At 38.4% G+C, this 22,817-nt stretch overlaps 3 protein-coding genes across 15 annotated transcripts; 2 read left to right on the top strand and 1 right to left on the bottom strand.

Moving 5' to 3' along the window:
• Nucleotides 1-987: 987 nt before the first annotated feature.
• On the top strand, nt 988-10,780 carry LOC122073125 (protein PIN-LIKES 3-like). Of its 6 annotated transcripts, XM_042637656.1 has the most exons (12): nt 988-1,136; nt 1,287-1,361; nt 3,145-3,320; nt 4,488-4,567; nt 4,682-4,806; nt 5,225-5,346; nt 6,273-6,524; nt 7,549-7,641; nt 8,261-8,361; nt 9,560-9,612; nt 9,712-9,897; nt 10,579-10,780. In XM_042637656.1, the coding sequence occupies exons 3-12, from the start codon at nt 3,186-3,188 to the stop codon at nt 10,701-10,703; spliced, it is 1,272 nt and encodes a 423-aa protein (XP_042493590.1). In that variant the 5' UTR covers nt 988-1,136; nt 1,287-1,361; nt 3,145-3,185; the 3' UTR covers nt 10,704-10,780. The 6 variants fall into 6 exon arrangements, 5 of the variants coding, with proteins under 5 accessions (XP_042493590.1, XP_042493591.1, XP_042493589.1 ...); XM_042637657.1 differs by lacking the exon at nt 1,287-1,361 and having other exon boundaries at nt 993-1,136; XM_042637655.1 differs by having other exon boundaries at nt 1,007-1,460.
• Nucleotides 10,781-11,205: 425 nt separating this feature from the next.
• On the bottom strand, nt 11,206-13,466 carry LOC122073126 (cell division control protein 2 homolog D). The gene is made up of 8 exons (XM_042637659.1): nt 13,059-13,466; nt 12,604-12,745; nt 12,405-12,466; nt 12,213-12,324; nt 12,014-12,107; nt 11,843-11,912; nt 11,615-11,753; nt 11,206-11,511 (listed from the first exon to the last, which is right to left on the bottom strand). Exons 1-8 carry the CDS (start codon nt 13,289-13,291, stop codon nt 11,419-11,421), a joined length of 945 nt encoding a protein of 314 aa, XP_042493593.1. The 5' UTR covers nt 13,292-13,466; the 3' UTR covers nt 11,206-11,418.
• Nucleotides 13,467-15,982: 2,516 nt separating this feature from the next.
• On the top strand, nt 15,983-22,066 carry LOC122074489 (DEAD-box ATP-dependent RNA helicase 42-like). Of its 8 annotated transcripts, none has more exons than XR_006138975.1 (5): nt 15,983-16,402; nt 16,575-20,200; nt 20,743-20,824; nt 20,965-21,427; nt 21,583-22,066. XR_006138975.1 is itself a non-coding variant. In XM_042639339.1 (3 exons), the coding sequence occupies exon 2, from the start codon at nt 16,710-16,712 to the stop codon at nt 20,172-20,174; it is 3,465 nt and encodes a 1,154-aa protein (XP_042495273.1). In that variant the 5' UTR covers nt 15,984-16,402; nt 16,575-16,709; the 3' UTR covers nt 20,175-20,200; nt 20,965-22,066. The 8 variants fall into 8 exon arrangements, 1 of the variants encoding a protein (XP_042495273.1); XR_006138979.1 differs by having other exon boundaries at nt 21,121-21,427; XR_006138973.1 differs by lacking the exon at nt 20,743-20,824 and having other exon boundaries at nt 15,984-16,402.
• The last annotated feature ends 751 nt before the right edge of the window (nt 22,067-22,817 follow it).

Here is a 22,817-nt window from a genome sequence, read left to right on the forward strand (position 1 = left end):
AGCTCTCATTCTCACTGAACACTTGTGATATCACCTCACTAAGACTATCTTCAGCATCAAAGCCTAGCCCCGAAGCTTCCTCCGGACCAGTTTCTGACCTGTGTTCTCAAGTTAATGCGTGGCAAAAACGTGCAACAACACTTTTCATATCATCCCTGACTCGGCAGGGTACCTTTCTGGTCAGTCCATAATTGTCGCTCAAACATATTGAAAGAACAAGACAGGTTCTCATTCTCTTTCCTAATTTTTTTTTTCTTTTAAAATTTTAAATTAAGGGTGGTGGTGGTCTACTTAACCTCCTCTGTTTCTTAATTACTATATAAGTTTTTCCTGGGAGGGAATTGAACTATCAAATTATATATTTTTAGTTACTTTCAGCAATAAATATATATATATATATATATAGTTACTGTAGATAGGAGGTGCAATGCTAGTCATCTCAAGTTTGCATTCAGTTTCTCAGGAAATTCTAGTGGAAAATATGATTGCTTCTTTCCCTATCAGCCTATCAGGGCTGTTTGATTCTTAATTAATTATTTATTTGTTGTTCAAAGAAGTTGAGGGTATTTAATAATCAAGTATTAATGATTTGAAGTTAGTGACACAATCATAGAGGTAATGATTATAAAAGTTTTTGGAAGAAAGATACTACTTGACAACATGTACCTAACCCTAGACATAATGGGTGTGAATAGATCATGTTATCCAGCAATGAAGATGCTCGCAAACGCATGTGTATTCTAGCAGATGATTTTAAAAATTAAAAAATAACAATCATCATTCCAGGAATTCAATCACGGAGTCAAATCGCATTGATGAAGAGATAATTAAGGAAAACTTAATCCATTAATTTTTGTATTCCTTTGGGATGCTACCTACACCTTGTGGCCTGTGTTAAACTGGTAGGTGGTATGGCCTGTGATAGACTGGTAGATAAGAACAGTTCCAGATTTTCCCTACTCTTTCTACCTATACTTTTGTTTTCACACAAACTCAATCAGATCTGCACATTCCATACGCATAAACTTTCCAATAAATAGAGAGATCGATACATAGAAGCATTCACATTTCACAATCTTCTTCTTTCCCAAATGCTTTTAGTCTCCCCCAACTTAGGATGAAGGTTTGAGAGAATGGTATGGCCATTGCAGCTTTAGGATTCTTTAAATTTCCCCACCTTTTTTCAACATTCTTTCTTCTTGTATTTTAATTCCACTTTCGTTTTTATTTTACTATTTTTTTCCCCTTGGAAATGAAACCATTCCAATAACATTTCCGGAGTCCAGATAGAGTTACAGAAGGTATAGAAAGAAACGAATAGGGAAGAAAAAGAAGAGAAGCAAGAGATTGATCTGATAAAGGTAATCTTTCTTTCTTAGCAAAAAGGATACACAGCCATGCACACAACTGTTGGACCATGGATAAAGGTCTACAATGCGCCCTTTTCATCCCGCCTGATGGTTAAATCTCAATCTCTCTCCTTTCTTTATGTAAACAAAAGGGCAAATAGAAGTTACATTATTGATTGCTTTCTATATATTTTGACAAAAAATGTTTTCATGTGGTTAACAGAGGTGACATTTTCACCTTTCATGGCGGCGGAGTGGTCATTTCACCCCTCTATATTTAAGCTTAGGAGCCACACTCCCCGCAGAGTTCTTTTTCACATATTTTGAAATGTGATACAAGTTTTTTTGTTTTATTTTCTACATCTTAGATTTTCCTCTTAGACAAGATCATGGATGGATCAAGGTCAATACCAATTTGATCGTTCTGACATTGATTGATTTGACCCGAGTTTTAGAACCATGCTTTGTACTCGTGGTTTTAATTATTGGTATTAGAGCAGATTAGTTATCAATATCAGTTTAGAAATAAAATAGTAAAAAATATGTACCTTTTGTAAAAAAATAAAGGTAAAACAGATTGATACAAACAGATATAATCCATGTCAATATTGATCTATATACTAAGAACTAAATCCTTACTCCTACTCATCCTCAAACAATGTGGAACTTTAGTTCTCAAAAGCAAAACACCCATGACTCGCCATGAGGGAGGTAAAAAAACAAATACACATAAGACAAATTAGGAATCGGGTCTACTCCTGAGTGATGATGGCCTTAGCCTTGCCTATAGTTACCTAAGACAATCCATGTGTTTAGGTAGTGACCTAATCAAGCAATGATCCAACAATTATGCTTCTAGTCATAATAAGTATTGTTGAATCACCAAGACAACTATAAACAAAACGTGGGCGATCACCGCTGAAAAGAGAGGAGCGGATCCAACAAATTACGATGCACATTTTGAAACTTGAGCTCTTCCTGCAACCGACTCGTTCACCACCCCCCCCCCCCCCTCCGAAAAAACCAACCCAACCCAAAAAAAAAGGGAAAAATTCTTATCGAGTTATGAAGCTTACTCTTGCTTTCAGCTCTTCATTGAGAATTCGTTTTGGTTTTTTCTTCTTTGAGAGGGATATGGATATGCATTCATTGAGGTGGCTTTGCTTAGGACCTGAATTTATTTGCTTCTTCTCCTTCTCTTGCCTTATCGGATTAAGTTGAAACTTCAAAGACTTTCACTGTACTTCTCAGTGATCTAAAAACGGAGAAACCCATCTGGAGTTTTGCGTTGTAAGAAGTCGAACTCGACTCCCGTCACCAGTCACCACCACAGGTGTTTGTTGGCTTGTTGCAGAGAAGAGGCAATGGAAGCTTACAGTAGCTTTTCATATCATCCCTGACTCGGCTTAGTATGGTCTTGGTCCGTAATTGTCGCTCAAACGTATTTAAAGAACATGACAGGTTCTCAGTCTCTTTCCGAATTTCTTTCTTTTTTTTTTTCGAAAATTTGAAATGAAGGGGGTGGTGGTGTTCTACTTAACCTCCTCTGTTTCTTAATTACCATATAAGTTTTTCCTGGGAGGGAATTGAGCTATCAAATTATATGGATTATATGGTGCATTGTTATTCTTCTCAAGTTTGCATTCAGTTTCTCAGGAAATTCTAATGGAAAACATGATTGCTTCTTTCCCTATCAAAGCTTTTTTATTCTTGGTTATTTATTTAATTTTATTTTTTTGTTCGAGCTAGAAAATTCTTGTTTATGGGGATTAACTTATTTTGTTTTCTTTGACAGAATTGGACAAATTTTTTTAAGACTTGCAAGGAATTCTCGGCATGGGGCTTCTGAATCTCTTCATCGTTGCATCAAATCCAGTGTTGAAAGTCCTATTGGTTACGGCTCTTGGGTCCTTTCTCGCACTGGATAGCATTGGTATTTTAGGAGATGATGCAAGGAAGAATTTGAATAGAGTGAGTTATTAGTTCCTGCATAAGGTTGGATATGGTTACTGATAATTCTATTGAAATTTTTGATTACTTGGTAGCGTGATTCGTAAATACGGGCTTAAATCATCATACGCCATGATTGCAATTTTTTCATGACATCCTCCGGGGTTCACCCGGGGACTGCAGAAGAAATGTAACTTGGGGAAATCCATATGCAATTGATGTTTTTCTCCTAACGGTAACTTGGGTTCAATAGATTTTTTTTCCTGTCCCTTCCAGTCTTATTTATGGCATCACACATTGCTCATTTAAAGACTTGGACCACCTCTTAGAATCGCATATTCGAATGTCCATGTCTTGTGTCCATGCGCGCGTGCATGTGTGTGTGGAATAGTCCATGTTTTCTTGAATGATTAATATAAAATATCAACTTCATTTGTCCGTGGATTTGTAAGGAATAACTGACATGCTTACTAGCATCTAGTTTGGGATTCCTCTCTCTCTCTCTCTCTCTCTCTAACCTTTGGCTTTTAATTCTCATCACTGATCAAACTAGGAGAATTAGATCTAAAATATGCTCCAACTACTGTCTTTAGATCTGCAATTTGATGAAAATAGAAGAAATTGTGGAATAGTGAAGCATAGAACAAAATTACATCATAAATTTCCCAGCTGCTGAAGTGCCCAGGTATTCTTTAATGGTGCTATTTCTTCTGCTAAACAAAGATGAGCTTCATAATGCCGCATCTCATCTTCCATCTCGGAAGAACCTCCATAGGGATATTTTGGTCAACTTGGTGAGCCCTTCAAACTGTGCTCATCAACCTTCTCCTCTATTGTTTCTTTTGCAACATGCAATGACAGAACTGGATTCCTGTAGCTGACCCATATTAGTGGTGATAAGGCCTTTTGAGTTTCTTATGCTGTTGTCCAATTTTGGTGGGTGAATTTTTAAAGTATCAATGATACTCCCCTGCAGTCAGAATTGATTAGAAGACGGAGATTTACTGCAGGAAAGAGTTGAATTCTTGGACCAATATGATTATATGAGGAACCTAATTTACTTGAACATTTTCTTCTGAGATGTCAGAGAAAAAGATTTGTCTCAGGAAATCATTTTCTAATATTCTCATTTCTAGAATAGAATTGACTTTTCTTACTTGAAAGCTAATCAACTTTCATTGTGAACAGGTTGTGTTCTTTGTATTTAATCCAGCACTTGTGTCCTCCAACCTTGCTAAAACAATAACATATGAAAGCATGCGTAAATTGTGAGTTTCTTATAATCCTGTATCCAACTTTAAGATGGTACTTACTATGTGCGATTCACTTGGAGACAACTCACTCACTCACTCTCTCTCTCTGATATTCTTTTGGTAATGTAGGTGGTTCATGCCTATAAATATTTTATTTACATTTCTCATTGGTTCAGCACTTGGATGGATACTTATACAAATCACAAGGCCTCCTTCACATCTAAGGGGCCTTATCTTGGGTTGCTGTGCTGCTGGTAATTTTTTTGTATGATTCCTTAAATTTATCTGTTTATTCTGTAAATTCACCATGTGACTTAATCCCATGTTGACTTCTTCGGAATAGTATTAAAAGGAAGGAATGGAAGGTATTATTTATATATGTTAATTGCTACCAATGTTAGTATACTATTTTAGGCTTCTCAAATTGAAGTGACTATTTGACTGACTATAAAACAAATGGTCATAATCATTAGCATGATTTTGGGGCTATTGAATAATGGTCCATCAATTGAATGATCAGCCCTGTGACCACTCAATGTCTGCTTTGTGGATGGTGAACTGTGTAGGGAGCTTGAACATGTCATTTTGGCCGAAAATATGAAATTGTTGGATTGGTTGTATTGGTTCTGCATCGTGTGCAACCCCATTTTTTTCATTGGTTGACTGAAACAGGAAATTTGGGGAATCTTCTTATCATCATTGTCCCAGCAATCTGTAAAGAGAAAGGCAGCCCATTTGGAGACTCTGATGTCTGCAGTACATATGGACTGGCTTATGCTTCACTTTCTATGGCGGTACATTTCTTAAAAATATCTTTCTGGGATTTAAATTTTCAGAACATTGACGAGGGAATAACTACATCCTTATTATGCAATATTAGTATGGTGACGAGAGTTTTAATTGTGTTAATCTAGAGGATCCCCTGTAATGGAAATGGTCTTGCTCTATCATGTCACCTCTACATGTGGCTAAGACCTTGTAACTGCTGGCTGCAAGTCCAAATATACTTTTAATATTTATTCAACTTTTACTATATTTAATTATTTATTGATTAATGTGTTCTATAATTTCTGATACTCTTGCTAAAAACATTGACAATGTCTGTTGTTGCACAGATCTCAAATCCTTCCATTGACCCCTCCTGTTACACAATGTTCGCAGTTATCCTCTGCATTGACCCAGCTGTATGTTTGGTTGGACACCCTTTGGAAGGGCATAAGCTAAGAATTCTTACCAATCAGATAGAGGGTTTGAACTTCTGATGTACGAGCTGACTCTCTAGCCACCAGTTCTAGTTTTTGTAGACATTGAAGTGTATTTCTTTACCTGTGCCTTTGTGAGAAGACAGCTAAGCAATGTGATCATTGGGCTATGACAAACTGCGAGGTGGCTGATTTTCAGTGAGGTTCATTTCATAGTTGGGCCACATGCATGGTATTAGGATCAAGAAGAAAAAAATCATGTCTGTCGTGTGAAAAACCAAAAATATGTAACTTCTTACTGTCTCCTCACTTCTATATAACCATTCATGCACATGCATATGTGTACAATATTGTGCAGATATTTATATCTAAATCATATGTATATCCATAACTGAACTTGTGTGAGTGCAGGAGCTAAAGTTTTTAGTGTTTTTACAACTTTTACTATTTCTTTTGGCCGTTTTCTCTCGGCAAACTTATTTCAATCTGTGTTTTGGTCTTTTATTGTGATAATTCAGATTGGAGCCCTTTTTTTGTGGTCGTATGTGTACAATGTTGTGCGGATATCTTCAAGTAATTGCACTGAAGCAATTGATGAATCCACAAGTAACTCTTCAGAAGAACCTTCGGCAGTACTGAATGGGAGTTGCAAAGAGCCACTACTTTCAAATGATTTATCAATCTTGGAGAACCAAGGAGACCATTTTGCACTTCCATGCTCTTCATCGCTGAAGTTTGCTTCCACATTGACTCAAGGAGAATCTTGCCAGGTGGGTGATGACAAGAATGATGTGTGTTGAGTGTAAAATATATATTTTTATTCCCTCATATATATGGGTGATAGGGAACAGGTTTGCATCCCAAAACAACCTAGGTGACCTAGGTGTCTGATGTATCGAATCGTCCAAGAATTGACCGGAATCATCAGGTAACAGTCGAACTCGGCCCAACACTGTCGAACTTATTAAGCAACTAATTGGAGTTAATTGGGCTAGCAACAGTTGATTCAGAGTTAAAATCGGCCAATTCTTCTAATTCTAATCCTTTTTTTAAAACCCTGTTGAAAATGGAAGTCAGAATTTTTTTTTTGCTAACGACGGGTATCCAGGCTTTGGCCTGACTAGTCCCGTGGGCCCATACTGACACCACAACCGCATAGACTAGGTCATACCGAAGTTGAATGAGAACCATTCAACTTTCACCGAAAGCAGTGAAGGGCACTAAACACCCCCATATGAGTGGCCCCAAGGAGATAAGAGGAGTTGAACTTAGAACCACACGCTTCCTGAGGAGAAAGTCCCTTGCCAACTCGGCTACCACTTGGGATTAGTCAGAATTGGTTGTGTCCTTATAATTTTCTGTTTCCAAAGTGACCTTGTAATATTAAAAGGGACTTATAAGAAATAGGTTTCCAATTCTAAACCAATTTTAATGGGGTCTCCCAATTGATGATAAAGATATTTCCTATATCTGTATAATATCATTAACAGAACCCATCTATCTATGTTTCTGATCATTTTTACTCATGGTTTCAACACTAGGAAACAGGGTTGAATTTGGACTCCTCAAAGACAATGTTTACGGTCAATAAAATAACCCAATCAGGCATCAAAATGACTCATATCTTGTAAAGAAGATTGATAGAGAAGTTTGTGTTTGATAAATGCAAATGTAATAATACCTAGAGTTTAATAACAATATATATGCACATATCTGCTCTAGTTTCCAGTACTTTTTGAGCCGTGGTCTCTTCTTTTCTATCGATCATGACCCTTTTTTCATGTTTCATGACAGTTTCCAATTTCAGTTAAGTTTAAACAATATTTAAAGACGATTTTAGGAAAGATCAACTTGAAGACATTGTTCGCACCTTCAACCACTGGAGCGGTATGCTTATCATGCTTAATGTTTTCCCGCATTAGCTAGTTGTCTTCCTGAACATAGGTTGATTATTGTAAGTAAAGATTCCAGTCTCATATAAATGTAGCAAGATACATGAGGTAGAGGCCCCTTAGTTTTTCCACTTAAGTGATCTTTTGGATCAAAGCATTTCTTATTGGATGATTCTAGCAATCTGTTCTATGATTTCTTCTTGCAGACCTGTTTGTGAGTCCAGATGTCTTCCAGGAGTAAAACCTTGGGCAAGTTTTGAAATTTCCTGCTGTCAGGAAGTATTGTATCCATCTTAAAGAAACATACATCACAAATCCTCTTAAACAATAACATGTACTATGTAAAAATGTCTTGAGGAATGTCTATCCTTTTGCTTTTGTACATAACGTGTAATATGTAAAAATGTCTTGAGGCATGCAAGGATATGTTGTATAGAAAACACTTTTGACTCCAGGCTTATTTTAGATTTTCTCCTTTCAGCTCTATTGCTGCTTACTTATGGTTTATGTAGAGTTCGTTTTTAAGCAAGATTTTATCATGAATGGAACAAAAATCAAGTGAAATTTCTTCTTGAATTATCCACTGTCTAAACTGCTTGTCTGATTCCTTGTAGATTGTTGGGTTTTTTGTTGGAGTAATCTCTCCAATTCGATGGCTAATGATTGGTGATAGTGCTCCTCTTCGCGTCGTTGAAGATTCTGCTTATTTGATTGGGTATACAGCCTATTGAAAGCTCATGCCCTATACCTACATATATGTCTCTTCAACTTTAGACTACTCATGCTTAAGCTCAAAGATCTTAACTGTTTAGTCTCTTATATTAAAACTCTGAAGGAATCCCTTCCCCCAAAGTTTTTTTTTTTCCTACTGGGACCATAGTGTTCTGCCTTTGATGCTAAACCGTAAGATTCCCAACCTATCACATTGTTGAGACCGTTTCATACATTTCTAACACAGAAATTATGTTTGAAATCTAACCTTGAGTCCCTGACTGGGCAAACTAAATCCTTCTGTGAATTCTATGGTCATGTCAGATAACAATCTGTAATCTGTGAAACTACCATAAAAGCATATTTTTCTAAGCTTCTTGAGCTTCTAGAAGCCAGATTTTGGGGTTAAATGACAGGTCCAATAAGAAAGTTTGGACCCATCCTTTTTAGCCCCATAATCTGGCTTCTAGCAGGCCAGAAATAGAAGTGAAAATCTTAGCCAAGTGCCTGTTTAGGACGGATTCTAGGTATCCAGAAGCTATCCCAAACATTTCCCAAGTGAGGAAGATATTATTCATTTTGTGTATTGTATATACACGTGTGGTTGCATGTTATATTAGTTATTGTCTTTAAAATTTTCTGAATGATCTTTTGTTTAAATGTAAACCACTAATGGTCTCTTGAGTTCAATCTTTATTTGGAAATCCGAATGTCATTTCGCCTTTTTTTTTCTTCTACTAAACCACCTTTGAAGGAACTTTTTGTGGATATGTGTTTCATGTCCATTGAGGAATTGCCTTAGCTATACTTGCATGGCTAACATATTAATCGTTCCAGACTTGAGGACATTGTGTATCAAAAGGATGGTGGTTGAACGGCTATACAACTTGGGAGATCTTAACATTTCTAATCATGTAATGGTTGGCTTTTCGAACCACTAAATAAAGTCCCTTTTTCAGGTTCATACTCTGAATTCTTGAATGGATGGCTAAACCTATTGAATGGCTTTGGTGCTGTTCTATCCGAGAAGGTTGCATTATTCTGCATTGTATAGTGTAACACCAACTAGGCAAATCACTCATCTTCATCGGTCACACCAGTTGGACCCTATGTTCTATCTTGTGTAATTTGGATGCCACAAATTGTGCAGCTCATTGATCAAAAATCATAATTATTCATTTCATTCTCATCTTGGTTTGCAGTGAAGGAGCCATCCCAGCTACAACCTTGATAATGGGAGCAAACCTTCTTAGAGGTAATTACTAATTTTGATATTGAACTTCCTGATGTCAATGGAGTTCTTGGTGGATCTTTGATTGACTCTGTTAAAGCCAGTTCTTTTCTGGTACTTCAGGTTTACGAGGGTCGGATATTCGTGTGTCCCTTGTCGTTGGGATTATAGCAGTTCGTTATATTGCACTCCCACTGTTTGGCATTCTCATTGTTAAAGGGGCGCTGCATTTTGGCCTGGTGCAATCAGATCCATTGTATACATTTGTTCTTCTTCTTCAATTTGCGCTTCCGCCTGCAATGAACATAGGTATTCTAATTTATCATCATCCAAACTGCTAATTAGTGTGCTTCTCTTTTGTCATCTTTGAGTTGTGTTCTGTTCTTTATGTTGGTAAATAGAAGGTCCTCTTCCTCTTCTTGTGATCTAGGGAGTCCTTAGTATATATATAGGGTATGGGTATACACTAATGGGGGAACCAACGTTTTCCTCCAAGGATCTTTGTAGATTAAACAGAGAGGCTTATTGGGAAATCAGATTGATACTCGTCAATCATTAAATGCTTTTTTAACCAAGAGGAAACTTTAAGAAACAAAGGATTTTCTGATTTTGAACCTCATAGATAAGACAGAGAGAGGCTTATTGGGAAATCAGATTGATACTCGTCAATCATTAAATGCTTTTTTAACCAAGAGGAAACTTTAAGAAACAAAGGATTTTCTGATTTTGAACCTCATAGATAAGACAGAGAGAGGCTTATTGGGAAATCAGATTGATACTCGTCAATCATTAAATGCTTTTTTAACCAAGAGGAAACTTTAAGAAACAAAGGATTTTCTGATTTTTAACCTCATAGATAAGCATCTTGTCCTCCCCGAAAAAGTTTTTTAAATGTTTGGTCACTACTGTTGGTCAATAATCAGATGATTTGAATGAATGTGGTTATATAATCTTCTTCGTTCTGATTTGAGCTTTTCATGAAATTGACAGGAACAATTACCCAATTGTTTGGTGCTGGTGAGAGAGAATGTTCTGTTATTCTGCTATGGACATATGGAATAGCTTCAATTGCCCTTACCCTTTGGTCAACCTTCTTTATGTGGCTCGTAGCTTGATTTTGGTTCTTTCAGTGTCAAGTTGTTTCTACCCCCAATGCACATCGTTTCTACTACCAATGTTTTCCTTCTCTTTACTTGGTTTAATTTTTTCTTAAATAGAAATAGAATTGCATTAGTTGGTGTTGCGAACAAACACAAGATAGGAAAACCAAGCAAACAATCAAATAGGAACTTGATTATTTAATATGATCCACCTTGTCGTGTTTAGGGTTTTCTCCACAAACAATATATAGGAAAACCATAAAAATCCTAATCTCGGTATAATTACAATTTTACCCATGTGCATGTAATGGAGCCAACAACAACAACAAACAATCATAACCTTATCCCAACTTAATGGGGATAATAATGGAGCCAACATCCCATTGTAAATAAGCAGCAAACCTTTTGGGAAGGAGCCAAAGACATTTTATGTGTTGCATAAGGTGTATAGGGGGGAAAAAGCTCTCTCAACCATCTCACAATCAACTAAACCAAACACACACTAGCAACTAGCAAATTGAAGGAAAATTTGGCAATTTCATTTGCATTTAGGGATCACTGGAATCATAGGCAAATACTGGACGTTGGAAAGATCAAAATGTCATTTCAACCATGTCGTGATGGTACACATAACAATGCTTGAGGAAAGCAAAATACATCAGGAAAAAATTGTAGCTAGCTAGTTCTGAATCATTGGAGGGTAATGCTTCAAGCACAACCTGCAAATTTTTTAGAGGTATGCTTTGTCAAGGTCGTCAAAGTATGGATGCTCCATAGCTTTCTTCGCCGAGATCCGCTTTGAGGGTTCATACTGCAACATTTGCTGCAACCAAACATAATAGTTGTGCAAGTCAGTAAGTCCTAAAAATGGATATCAAGTACTTAAATCTGCCAGGTTGGTGATGTTGTCTTCTGGAGCCACTTACCAAGAGAAGATCTAGTCCATTGGAATCCAGATTAGGAACGACCGAGGCCAGATTTTTTGGGCTCCATTGGGGATACTCATGCCAGTTCATTAGTTTGCTTACTCCTGGCCAAACTTTTTCGTTTGGAGTACCCAATAACCTGCACCAGAATGGAAAACCATCAGCATTCCAACATGTAAAGAGTTAAGAAAGGCAGTGCAAAAATCATATGTGGTCTAATAACTCAACCTGAAAATATGAAGGAGCTGTTGCAGTTCAGAATCTCCAGGAAACAGTGCTTGATTTGTTACCAATTCAGCTAAAATATGGATAAAGCCGAGCAAGATCCATCAGACTAAATATTGTAAAAAAGTGACAGTTCTTGCGAAGTAAGGTTCTCAAGAAAGGGGGAAATCATACCAAATATACAGCCAACGGACCACATATCTACTGGTGTTGAGTAATGGGTAGCTCCAAGAAGCACTTCTGGAGCTCTATACCACAGAGTCAAGATCTGCAACCATGGGTTTATTAGTTGAGTTCCTTAACTGCATTGGACAAAATAACTGGGTTCTTTGTTCTGAAATTGAAAAGATAAATCCTAGTAATAAGTGTATACCTCATGAGTATACTTCTTGAGTGGAACAGTGACTGCTCGAGCCAGTCCAAGGTCTGCTATTTTAAGCATCATTGTCTTACGATCCATCAGAAGATTGTGAGGCTTCAGATCCCTATATTTGAACAATAGAACATAGAGATTAATTGAGAATTAATGGATTCAGTGTAAGAATACATTAGAGAGGAGGAATACCTGTGTAACACTCCATGACCATGGCAAAAGGCAACGCCCTTGCAGAGTTGGTACATCAGGCTCTGCATTAAGAATCACAAAGAAACATCAACCATTACTAATTCAGTCAGTTATGATCTTGTACTCTAGACCCCTTAATTACTCCAACAAAAGGACTTTCTTTATATCTGATTGTGGTTAATGTTTGTTGCTTTAATACCTTGACAGTTTTAGAGGGCATGGTTTCTCCTGTCTGGCGAAAGGTTCGGATGAACTTCTTGAGATCAGTATCCATATACTCAAAAACCAGGTAGAGAATTGTCTTCCCATCCTTGTTCTGGCCTTGTTTTACATCCAACAACCTGCAGGATCGCCAACAATAATAGAAAATTTGCTTCAGCATTACAAAAAGAAACGATTTCCTTGGCAAACAGGGGTACTGGAGCAAAATGGAAAATCGATCACACAAGAACATGGAAGAAAAGAAAACCATCGGAGATGAAATCCCAGAAGAACATCAAGTAATAAAAAAAAATTAATTGAATAAAGAAGAAATCTCTGGAGATGAAACCCTAGAAGAACATCAAGAACAGAAGCAGAATAAAGTGAAGAACAAGAAAATCATGCTAATCGATATAGAAGGAAACCCCAATTGAAACCAAAAGAAAGTGTTACCTGACGACATGGGGATCCCTGGAGAGCATTCTCAAAAGGGAAACTTCCCTTAGAGTGGTAGGCGGGACACCTTCATCGTCTTCATGGAGACGAGTCTTCTTGAGGGCTACGATCTTTCCTGTGGCTTTCTCTCGTGCCCTGTAGACTTTCCCGTATGTTCCTTCTCCGACCTTTTCCAGCTTCTCGAATGCATCCATGGCAGATTTCTGATTTTCTCGGAACACATTCTCCATTCTCTCTCTCTCTCTCTCGGAGTTGATTCTTGTCTCAAATCTCACAAAAGAATCTCTGAAAACTAGTAACGGAAGAACGCGGAACCTACAAGATCATTTTTATAGCCGTTGGTGGATTCAGTGATTTGAAAATCTCACAAAAGAATATCTCAGAGATGAGAAAACCTAGTTACTGAAGGACATCGAACCTACCAAATCTTTTTATAGCCGGTGCTGAATTCATGCTCGTCGTCTAACGGCATCCAGTTTGAAATTCAAATGTCGAGCGTAGAATCGACTTTTACGTTGTAACGGTCATATATGATAAACTTCAGTTGTTATCAGTTGGGTTCTCAATGAATCCGACCCGAAATCCGAACCGAACCAAAACTCCTTTCATTATGGCTTATCCGCTTAGACTATTTTATTTTTTCTTTGCTCTTTTTTTTTTGGTGGAATTTTTTCTTTGATTATGGTTTATCCAATATCACCCTGTTTTTGGGTGAAAAATATCACCTTTTTCTAATCTTTAGAGATGATCCATAAATAAAGAGATTGGATGGATCTAAATGTCTTTTGAGGTATACGATCAAATTCTTCAGGATTATTTAATTTATTCTATAGCAAGTGTTACATAATTTGATTGGATTCAAAATTATATTTTGGATAGGGTTTTCTTCCCCATCACCATGCCTAGTAAAATATAATGTTTCACTCTTTGCCCCGTGGTATGGATGGTTTAACCCATGTCGTAGATGACTAAGGCAAACATCTCATTGATACAATTTCAACTTAAAATGTAGAGGAAATAGTTAAATAACAAAATTGCAAATTTGTATTTTATATTCATCTCCATTTGAAGGCATTTTGGAAATTTTATTGGAAATTAAAATTAGAGTTTGGGCCATCTTTTTTTTTTTACTTATTTTGGACTAAGTTAATATGTCATTGAGATGTATGTGGGAGATCCTTTATCACATGGATAGCAATGCTTAGAAGGACCCTTTTGGATACCATGTATCTCAGATTGGATCAAGATCTAGAGTGATGTGAATAAAACCCAAATTCTAATGACAAATTTTTTTTTTTTAGGGGGGAGGGTTTGGGGTGGTTCAAAAGGAAAACAATTTATTCCACTAAAACACCAATGGGATTATGGGAGCAGAGGTGTCACTTGGTTGGGAAAGCTCAATTTCAAGGGCTACACCGTGATTACCCGTTTAGTTAATCGGGCTTAACTTGGGTGGGCATAATAGGATTATCATTCGCTTGATTGGTCTCAGGCTGTAATTAGGCCTTAAGTGGGCTACATACTTGTTTGACTTTAAACAAATATTTTTAGGCTATGTTTGGTAGCCAAGAGAAGAAAAGAAAAGAAAAAAGAATCTAGAAAAGAAAAGAAAAGAAAAGAGAAGAAAAGAGAAAAAATGGTGAGAAAATAAAAAGAGTATGTATGTTTAGTTACCAAAAGAAGAAAAGAAATATAAAATAAAAAAATTCAAAAAAAAAATTAAATTTTAAGAGAGAGATAGACACATAGGAAATCATTGTGTAATCATTCATTTTTTGTCTTATTATGTTTCTATATTTTCTCATGTTTTCTTGTATTATTGGCAAGAAAATTTTTGGGAGAACAAAAGAAAATTTCACAATTCCCAAGGGGAATTTAGAATTTGAAAAGAGAAATCTTCCATGGGTGAAGACATACCAAATGTAAGGAAAAATTCTTAACCCAAGGAAAAAAGTATAAAAATTGTACTTTTTTCTTCTCTTAGCTACCAAACACAGCCTTAAAGCCTGATAAAAACACGGTTAAAGCAAGAAGTAGTAAATACCGAATTGCTTCAGCCTTCAAAGAATAAAACATTAGTTCTACTGATAACCGCACCACATCCACCATAAGAACGCCTGCTCAACCAAGCCCTAAGCTACTAGGAAGTTAGGTTTTTATAGTGGCCAAGAGTTTCGGAGCAAAATGTCCGAAAACTTGATTTCGGTACTTCCATTTTACCCATAGGGGAGATCATGCCCATTGGTTTACGACATCCCTTTTATAAAGAGACCAAGTCCAGTCCTTAAATGTAGAACCTTGGAAGGTAGATACATCTATTTGCACAAGGGAAGCCCTCCAGCAGGAGGTCTTAAAAGGACACTGCACCAACATATGAGTAATGATCGATCTCAAGGAAATTTTGACAAACAGGGCAAACGGGATTTTTGGGAGACTTACATGTTGTTTGTCACTTATACAAGATTAAAAATCGGAAATTTTCTGTTAAATTTTTGGAGGGGTTCTTGAAATGCAGTGAGGCCTATACACTATTGTCGGGGTCAATGGAAAAATACCTGACATGGTAGCGATGTACCGAGGACAAAATGGTCTAATTTTTTATGAGGGTAAATCCTCCTATATGGTCCATATTGGCTGATTGTTATTATCATTGATTGGGTTCAACATAGATCCTGATACTATGATTTAAGTCCTCGCTCCTTATACTGCTTGCTCAGATAACCCTCTACCAAGCCCCAGTTGATAAGTTCAGTCTCATAGTTTTAGTACATGGTATTGCCTGGGTTTTTTGACTGTTTTACCTTGATCCCTATCATTTCATTGATCTACTATTGGCACGGTATTGGAACCATAGGTTTTTATGCTTTGTATAGATTCATGTAATTCACCTAATCAAGTTGGGATAAGACTGAGTTTAATGTTGTTATTGCATTGAAATTGTAGATTAGCGATACCGATACAGGCGATATCTTTACCTCAAACCATGGGCTTGGCCCTAAGGGCTTCAGTGCATTTCCCCTCCTCATAACAACCCCAAACGGTCTGGTTTGGGGGTAATTGGTTCAGTTATCCGGTTGTTAACTGTTAGAACAGTTTCTTAACGACCAGTCCGGTTTGCGTGCTGATATGGGAGACGTGGAGAACGAAGCCACAAAAGAAAGTGAAAGAATAAAGTGAGTGCTGTGGAAGATGTTGTAAATGACTTCAGCACTTCGGCGATTGACACCTTCGCGACGAAGGAGGTTGGAGATAGGGAGGAGGGCTTCGAGAGGAGATTTCCTGTTTGTCCATAGAAAATTATTTTAGCTTTTCGCCGAGGATCCTTTCCTCTCTTCAGAAAGGTAAGTTCTATAGTTATTCTTCTTCAATCTCTTATTGGTTTTCTCTGTTATTGATTATTCTCTATAGTTTTACTTAAGCTTCGCCATTGTTTTTTAAGTGGGGATGTTGTGAAATTTGATATGTTCTTCGGCATTGATAGCAATCTGTGTGGGTTTATATGAAAATCAACAGGGACTGAAGTGACTCGAACTTGCTTCCAGGGTTTTGCAGTTCGAAGAGTTGTGTAATTACAGGAATTTGGAATTCTAGGGTTCTATTTTTTTATCCATCTATTGATAGTTTTTGTTGGGTTAGTCTTAAGTGGGAATGGATAAGGTGAAAAACAAATCCAGGAGAGAGGATTCATCAGATAGGAAGGAGGATTCCAAGAGGAGCGACCGGAACCGTGACAGAGAAAGGGACAAGGAAAGAAATGAGGACAGGTACAGAGATAAGGAGAGGGCGAGTGATCGTGATTCTGAGAAGAAAGACAGGGAGAGTCGGCGCTCGGTGAGGGAGAGGAGTGTTGATGACAGATATAGGGAGAAGCACAGGGACAAATACAGGGAGAAAGAGAAGGATAGAGGTTGGCATCGAGATGAGGAAAGAGAGAGGACAAAAGAGAGGGTGAAAGATAAGGAGACGGAGAAAGAAAGGGGGAGGCATAGAGAGAAAGACAGGGAGAAGGAAAGGGAGCGAGAAAGGGAAGAACGAGAGAGGGAGAGAGATAGAGAAAGGCAGATCAGAGAAAAGGAGCTGGAAAAAGAGGAGAGAGAAAGAGAAAAGCTGTGGGCAAGAGAGAGGGAGGAGAGGGAGAGGACCAGGGAGAGGGAAAAGCGTCGGGAGCTTGATAGAGATGAGGAAAAAGATGCAGATGAAAGCAGGGGCCATGACAGAAAAAAGCGTAAGAGGAACGATGATTATAGGGAGAGAGAATGGGAAAGGAGCAGCAGCCGATCAGATAGGGACAAAGATGACAATGATGATAGCCGAAGGAAAAGGAGTGAGGATTATTCTGAGAACAAAGAGAAGAGAAGCTGGGAAGAAGATTTAGAGGAAGAGCAGAGGAAACTTGATGAGGAAATGGATAAGCGGAGGAGGAGGGTTCAGGAATGGCAGGAATTGAAAAGGAAGAAGGAAGAATCTGAGAGAGAAAACCTGGGAGAGGCAAATGCTGATGTCCAGAAATCCAGTAAGAACTGGACCCTGGAAGGGGAGTCTGATGATGAAGATGTTGTTTTTACAGTGAAATCTGAGAAGGATATGGACATGGATGAAGATGGCAAGTCCGCTGGTGAAAGTGGAGATGCTATGGTGGTTGACTCTGAAAATGGGACTGCTGTAGCTGGCACACAAAATGGAGGTGAAGAAGCCAATGGGGATGAGGAAATAGACCCATTGGATGCTTTCATGAATTCAATGGTATTGCCTGAAGTTGAGAAGCTGAATGGCTCAGAGAGCTCCTCTAAATTGGATAATAAAAAGTCAGATCCTAAGAAGCATCAGAAAGATGGGCAAACTAATGGTGTTCAGTCCAAAAGGGTTACAAATAAAGCTATGGGAAGGATCATCCCTGGTGAAGATTCTGATTCTGATTATAGTGATAATGAGAATGATGAAGTTCCACGTGAAGATGAAGATGATGTTGAGTTCATGAAAAGGGTGAAGAAGACTAAGGTTGAAAAATTATCTGTAGTTGACCACTCAAAGATCCAGTATCCCCCTTTCAGGAAGAATTTCTATATTGAAGTGAAGGAGATCTCAAAGATGACAGATGAGGATGTTGCTACCTACAGAAAACTACTTGAGTTGAAGATTCATGGGAAAGATGTGCCAAAGCCTGTTAAGACATGGAACCAGACTGGATTGACTAGTAAAATATTGGATACTATAAAGAAACTAAACTATGAAAAGCCAATGCCCATCCAAGCCCAGGCACTGCCAATAATTATGAGCGGTCGGGACTGCATTGGTATCGCAAAAACTGGATCTGGTAAAACCCTGGCTTTTGTTTTGCCACTGTTGAGGCATATCAAGGATCAGCCACCTGTTGTTCCTGGAGATGGGCCTATTGGGCTTGTAATGGCTCCTACCAGAGAGCTTGTCCAGCAGATCCATAGTGATATCAAGAAGTTTGCAAAGATGCTTAATGTTAACTGTGTTCCTGTCTATGGAGGCTCTGGGGTTGCCCAGCAGATAAGTGAATTAAAGAGAGGTGCTGAGATTGTTGTCTGCACTCCAGGGAGGATGATAGATATACTTTGTACGAGTGGAGGAAAGACTACTAATCTCCGAAGAGTTACATACCTAGTTATGGATGAAGCAGATAGAATGTTTGACATGGGATTTGAACCTCAGATTACTCGGATCGTCCAAAATACCCGACCAGACCGACAGACTGTATTTTTTTCGGCTACTTTTCCTCGTCAGGTTGAGATACTGGCTCGTAAAGTATTGAACAAGCCTGTAGAAATCCAGGTTGGGGGAAGGAGTGTTGTGAACAAGGATATAACGCAGTTGGTTGAGATGAGATCAGATGGTGAGAGGTTCTTAAGGCTGCTAGAACTACTGGGAGAGTGGTACGAGAAAGGGAAAATATTGATATTTGTCCAGTCACAAGAGAAATGCGATTCTTTATTTAGGGACTTGCTAAAGCATGGTTACCCTTGCCTATCCCTTCATGGAGCTAAGGATCAGACTGATCGCGAGTCAACCATTTCTGATTTCAAGAGGAATGTCTGCAATCTCTTGATTGCAACTAGTGTCGCTGCGAGGGGCTTGGATGTGAAGGAGCTTGAGCTGGTAATCAATTATGATGTTCCAAACCACTATGAAGACTATGTGCATCGTGTTGGTCGGACAGGTCGTGCTGGCCGGAAAGGCTGTGCTATTACCTTTATCTCTGAAGAGGATGCAAGATATGCTCCAGATCTTGTAAAAGCTTTGGAACTCTCTGAGCAAGCTATTCCTGCTGATCTGAAGGCTTTCGCTGATGGATTTTTAGCGAAAGTGAATCAGGGACTTGAGCATGCTCATGGGACTGGTTATGGTGGCAGTGGTTTTAAGTTTAATGAAGAGGAAGATGAATCGAGGAAAGCTGCTAAGAAAGCACAGGCAAGAGAATATGGTTTTGAGGAAGACAAGTCAGATTCGGACTCTGAAGATGAAGGGATTCGGAAGGCTGGAGGTGACATCTCTCAGCAAGCGCAGCTTGCGCTTGCTCAAGTTGCTGCCATAGCTGCATCCTCCAGGATAACTGTAGCTTCAATGCCGATCCCAGTCTCAGCAGCCCCATCATTGCTGAATGGAGGACTACCTGTATCTCCCCCTGGTGCCGGTTTGGGTATACCAGGCACCGCATCAGTGGTACCTGGGGCGACTCTGCCCATTGGACCAGGTGATGGAGCAGCTCGAGCAGCGGCATTAGCAGCTGCTATGAATCTGCAGCATAACCTTGCAAAAATCCAGGCTGATGCACTGCCTGAACACTATGAAGCAGAGTTTGAGATCAACGATTTTCCTCAGAATGCTCGATGGAAGGTGACTCACAAGGACACTTTGGGTCCAATCTCGGAATGGACTGGGGCTGCTATAACTACCAGGGGGCAATATTATCCACCAGGTAGGGTCCCAGGACCTGGGGAGCGGAAGCTCTATTTGTTCATTGAGGGTCCTACTGAACAGTCTGTAAAGAGGGCAAAAGCAGAAGTAAAGCGTGTTCTGGAGGACTTCACGAACCAGTCATTGTCACTGCCTGGTACAGCCCAGCCGGGCAGGTACTCTGTCTTGTGAGAACTTGATATCCGCGCCTCCAATAGGTATCATATTATACTTCTTTTCTTTTCTCTGATGGACTTGGATTGGATCTGTTAATACTGGCATTTGTTTCATAATTTTATTTTTTATTTTTCCATTTTACCCTGTTGTGGTGAAAATATTTGTTATGGGCACCACTCATCTCCTGCAAAGGAGTTGGGTTCGGCTTCAAGGATTATCTACAGAGACTCCTATGACATATGCCAAGATTTTAATCTGAAATCTCTTGAACATCAGAACATCTATAATTTTTATCTTGAAAAGTAAATTGGTTTTCATTTAAAACGGGGAGCAGAAAATAAAGAATCAAAGGGGACATTTTCCTGCAAGCTTTGTCTACTGAAAGTATAAGCTAAAAGCACATCTGTCAGTCTAATGGTTGGAAAAATTGCGGAAGTGACTTCCTTTGCCTTCGAGCTATGCAAAAATTTCTTCATCATTCTTTTATGTTACTTGGCTCAATTGAATGGTTTTCTTCCATCTTGTTGATTTAATTTATGTTCTATTTTACTTTATTTATTTTTTTCTCTGGCATGAGGGGAAGATCTAGGCCTCTGCTTGTGCATGCCAAGTACATCTCAGCTCTTTGCTCACTCTTGGAGAATTTTGATGGGATGGCATTCATGGTGGGATTATGTTGTTTTCTGTCCCTATTGTTTCACTTAACAAGTTGTTCAGAATTTCTTTGTTTTTTGGGTTTTCTTTCCCTTGGTCATTGTTTTCTGATTCCTACTGTGGAATCTGATATCTTATTCTGTGTTTGTAGGTATGTTCCTGGAATCTGTTGTTTACTCTAAATAGTATATATAACATCCTACCGCTCTGCTGTGCTAGGCAATCCTTGCTGCTTCTGCACTGATAAGAGCACATGTGATCTAATCATATTCTCCATAACCGTTCTACCTTTCTGGGATTGCTGCAGCACTGCTTGCATGTTGTGAAGGGGATCTGGACTCAGCGTCTTCAGTCTCATACAGTTGGACGGCGCTCTTAGGTTGGTCGTTTCCTGACATAATAGGCTTTGACAGTGGATCCAATCCGTGGTGGCAGTGTGATGACTTCCTTTATAGAGTTCTGGTTGACCAGTGGAGGACTACTTGAGCCATGCCTCAAATACTATGCAGTAGTTGTGGACAATAGAAGAAGAACCATGGAACAGCTATCTGTCTTGAATTCATTGCATACTTGTCATCTACCTTAAGAACACATACTGCATTATCACAGAAGAAGTAAGTGGCTGGGGATATGAAACATTGATACCCAGAATCTTTTCCTCTCTGTTTTGTTGTGTAATGACTTATTCTGGCTGTTCTGTAGCTCTAGGCAGTAGTTGCATTTTTTTTTGTTTATGCTAAATAACTAACTTCCTTGTTTTTCTGTATAGTTCTCACTTGCGATTTGCAGTTGCCTTGGAGGAATCCTGACTTATTCATGGTCATCATTCCTAATTTTGCACTGCAATTCACAGCGTCCTCATTTGATTTCCCATTTTATCTGTGTGGAAGTCTCTGTTTCCAAATCATCTATGCAATTAGAGACTGTCTATTGGTGGCATGGCTACATGGACTAATTTATGTGTTTCTTCGGAGTTGCCAATCGTAGATGTGCAAAAATGGCTGCTGCTCAAGGAGAATTGCAACTGTCTTCGGATTCACCAAACAGTCATTGAGATTGTAATGTGGGAAGGCAACTTCAGAGCTGATTGGCTGCTGGTCATCATCTATTCTTATATATCTAAGAACTAAGAACTATAGCAGTGATAAGAAGCTTGTTAAAGGATTGCTCAGAGTGATGCCACTTACATTTCTCTGTCATGTATCCTTTACAAATGATGATTCCAATTTTCATAAAGATCTGCAGTTGTGAAATATCCCAAGATTTATTATATTTGTCTTCTAAACCCATTCAGGACTTGCGGGTTCGTGCAGGGTTACATTCAATCCTTCCCAGAGTCCATGATTGTTCATCATAGAGATTTCATTCTTAGTGATGATACTGTGCACCTACGTGGACAACTAGTTATTATAATGTGATATCCCATCTCTAATTCAATAGTTTGTATCAAATTGAGATTAAGATTAGGTGTTATCTAGGCAGCCTTTCGGATTGGGCAAGGGATCGGATATTCATAATCTTAGAAATCTAAGTTTAAGATGGCCAACTGGGAGCTGAGAGGGCATACCCGGCAAAGTAACACTATATTAGTATTTCCGAGTTAGAAATAATATTTTATGTTTTTGTTCATTTGGTATACTTCTATATAAAAAAGTATTGTATAGTAAATTGCAAAAAAGAGTATAGAATGCATTTTGATAAAAGTATATTTTTTGTTCTCGCGTGGTAGTGGCGGTAGAGAGTTTTTTTTTTTTCCCTCCCCCTTCTAAGCATTGTCATACAGTCCTTTACACTTAGGCTGTGTTTGGTAATATTTCTGGAGTTTTTTCATTCTGTGAGAACTAAAAAACAGAATAAAGTGTTAGTGCATTGATGGTGTATTTCATTTTTTAAGAAAAAAAAAGTGAAAAAAAAAAAAAAATGGTAGACAAAAAAATTGACGGAATGATAAGATGTAGTTTTGTCGTTTCAATTTTGTGTAAAAAACAAAACATTTTGACACGA

Source organism: Macadamia integrifolia, chromosome 3 (assembly GCF_013358625.1).
Source record: "Macadamia integrifolia cultivar HAES 741 chromosome 3, SCU_Mint_v3, whole genome shotgun sequence".
Lineage (NCBI taxonomy): Eukaryota > Viridiplantae > Streptophyta > Magnoliopsida > Proteales > Proteaceae > Macadamia > Macadamia integrifolia.

Bases quoted from the DNA above. Each gene is read 5' to 3' on its own strand.
- LOC122073125 (XM_042637656.1), top strand. From the start codon at position 3,186: ATGGGGCTTCTGAATCTCTTCATCGTTGCATCAAATCCAGTGTTGAAA. The intron at 6,525-7,548 runs GTGGGTGATGAC...GTTTCATGACAG, and splicing joins CTCAAGGAGAATCTTGCCAG to TTTCCAATTTCAGTTAAGTT. The intron at 7,642-8,260 runs GTATGCTTATCA...GATTCCTTGTAG, and splicing joins CACCTTCAACCACTGGAGCG to ATTGTTGGGTTTTTTGTTGG.
- LOC122073126 (XM_042637659.1), bottom strand. From the start codon at position 13,291: ATGGAGAATGTGTTCCGAGAAAATCAGAAATCTGCCATGGATGCATTC. The intron at 12,746-13,058 runs GTAACACTTTCT...GCGATCCTGCAG, and splicing joins AGGGATCCCCATGTCGTCAG to GTTGTTGGATGTAAAACAAG. The intron at 12,325-12,404 runs GTATTCCTCCTC...GTTCAAATATAG, and splicing joins GGTCATGGAGTGTTACACAG to GGATCTGAAGCCTCACAATC.
- LOC122074489 (XM_042639339.1), top strand. From the start codon at position 16,710: ATGGATAAGGTGAAAAACAAATCCAGGAGAGAGGATTCATCAGATAGG.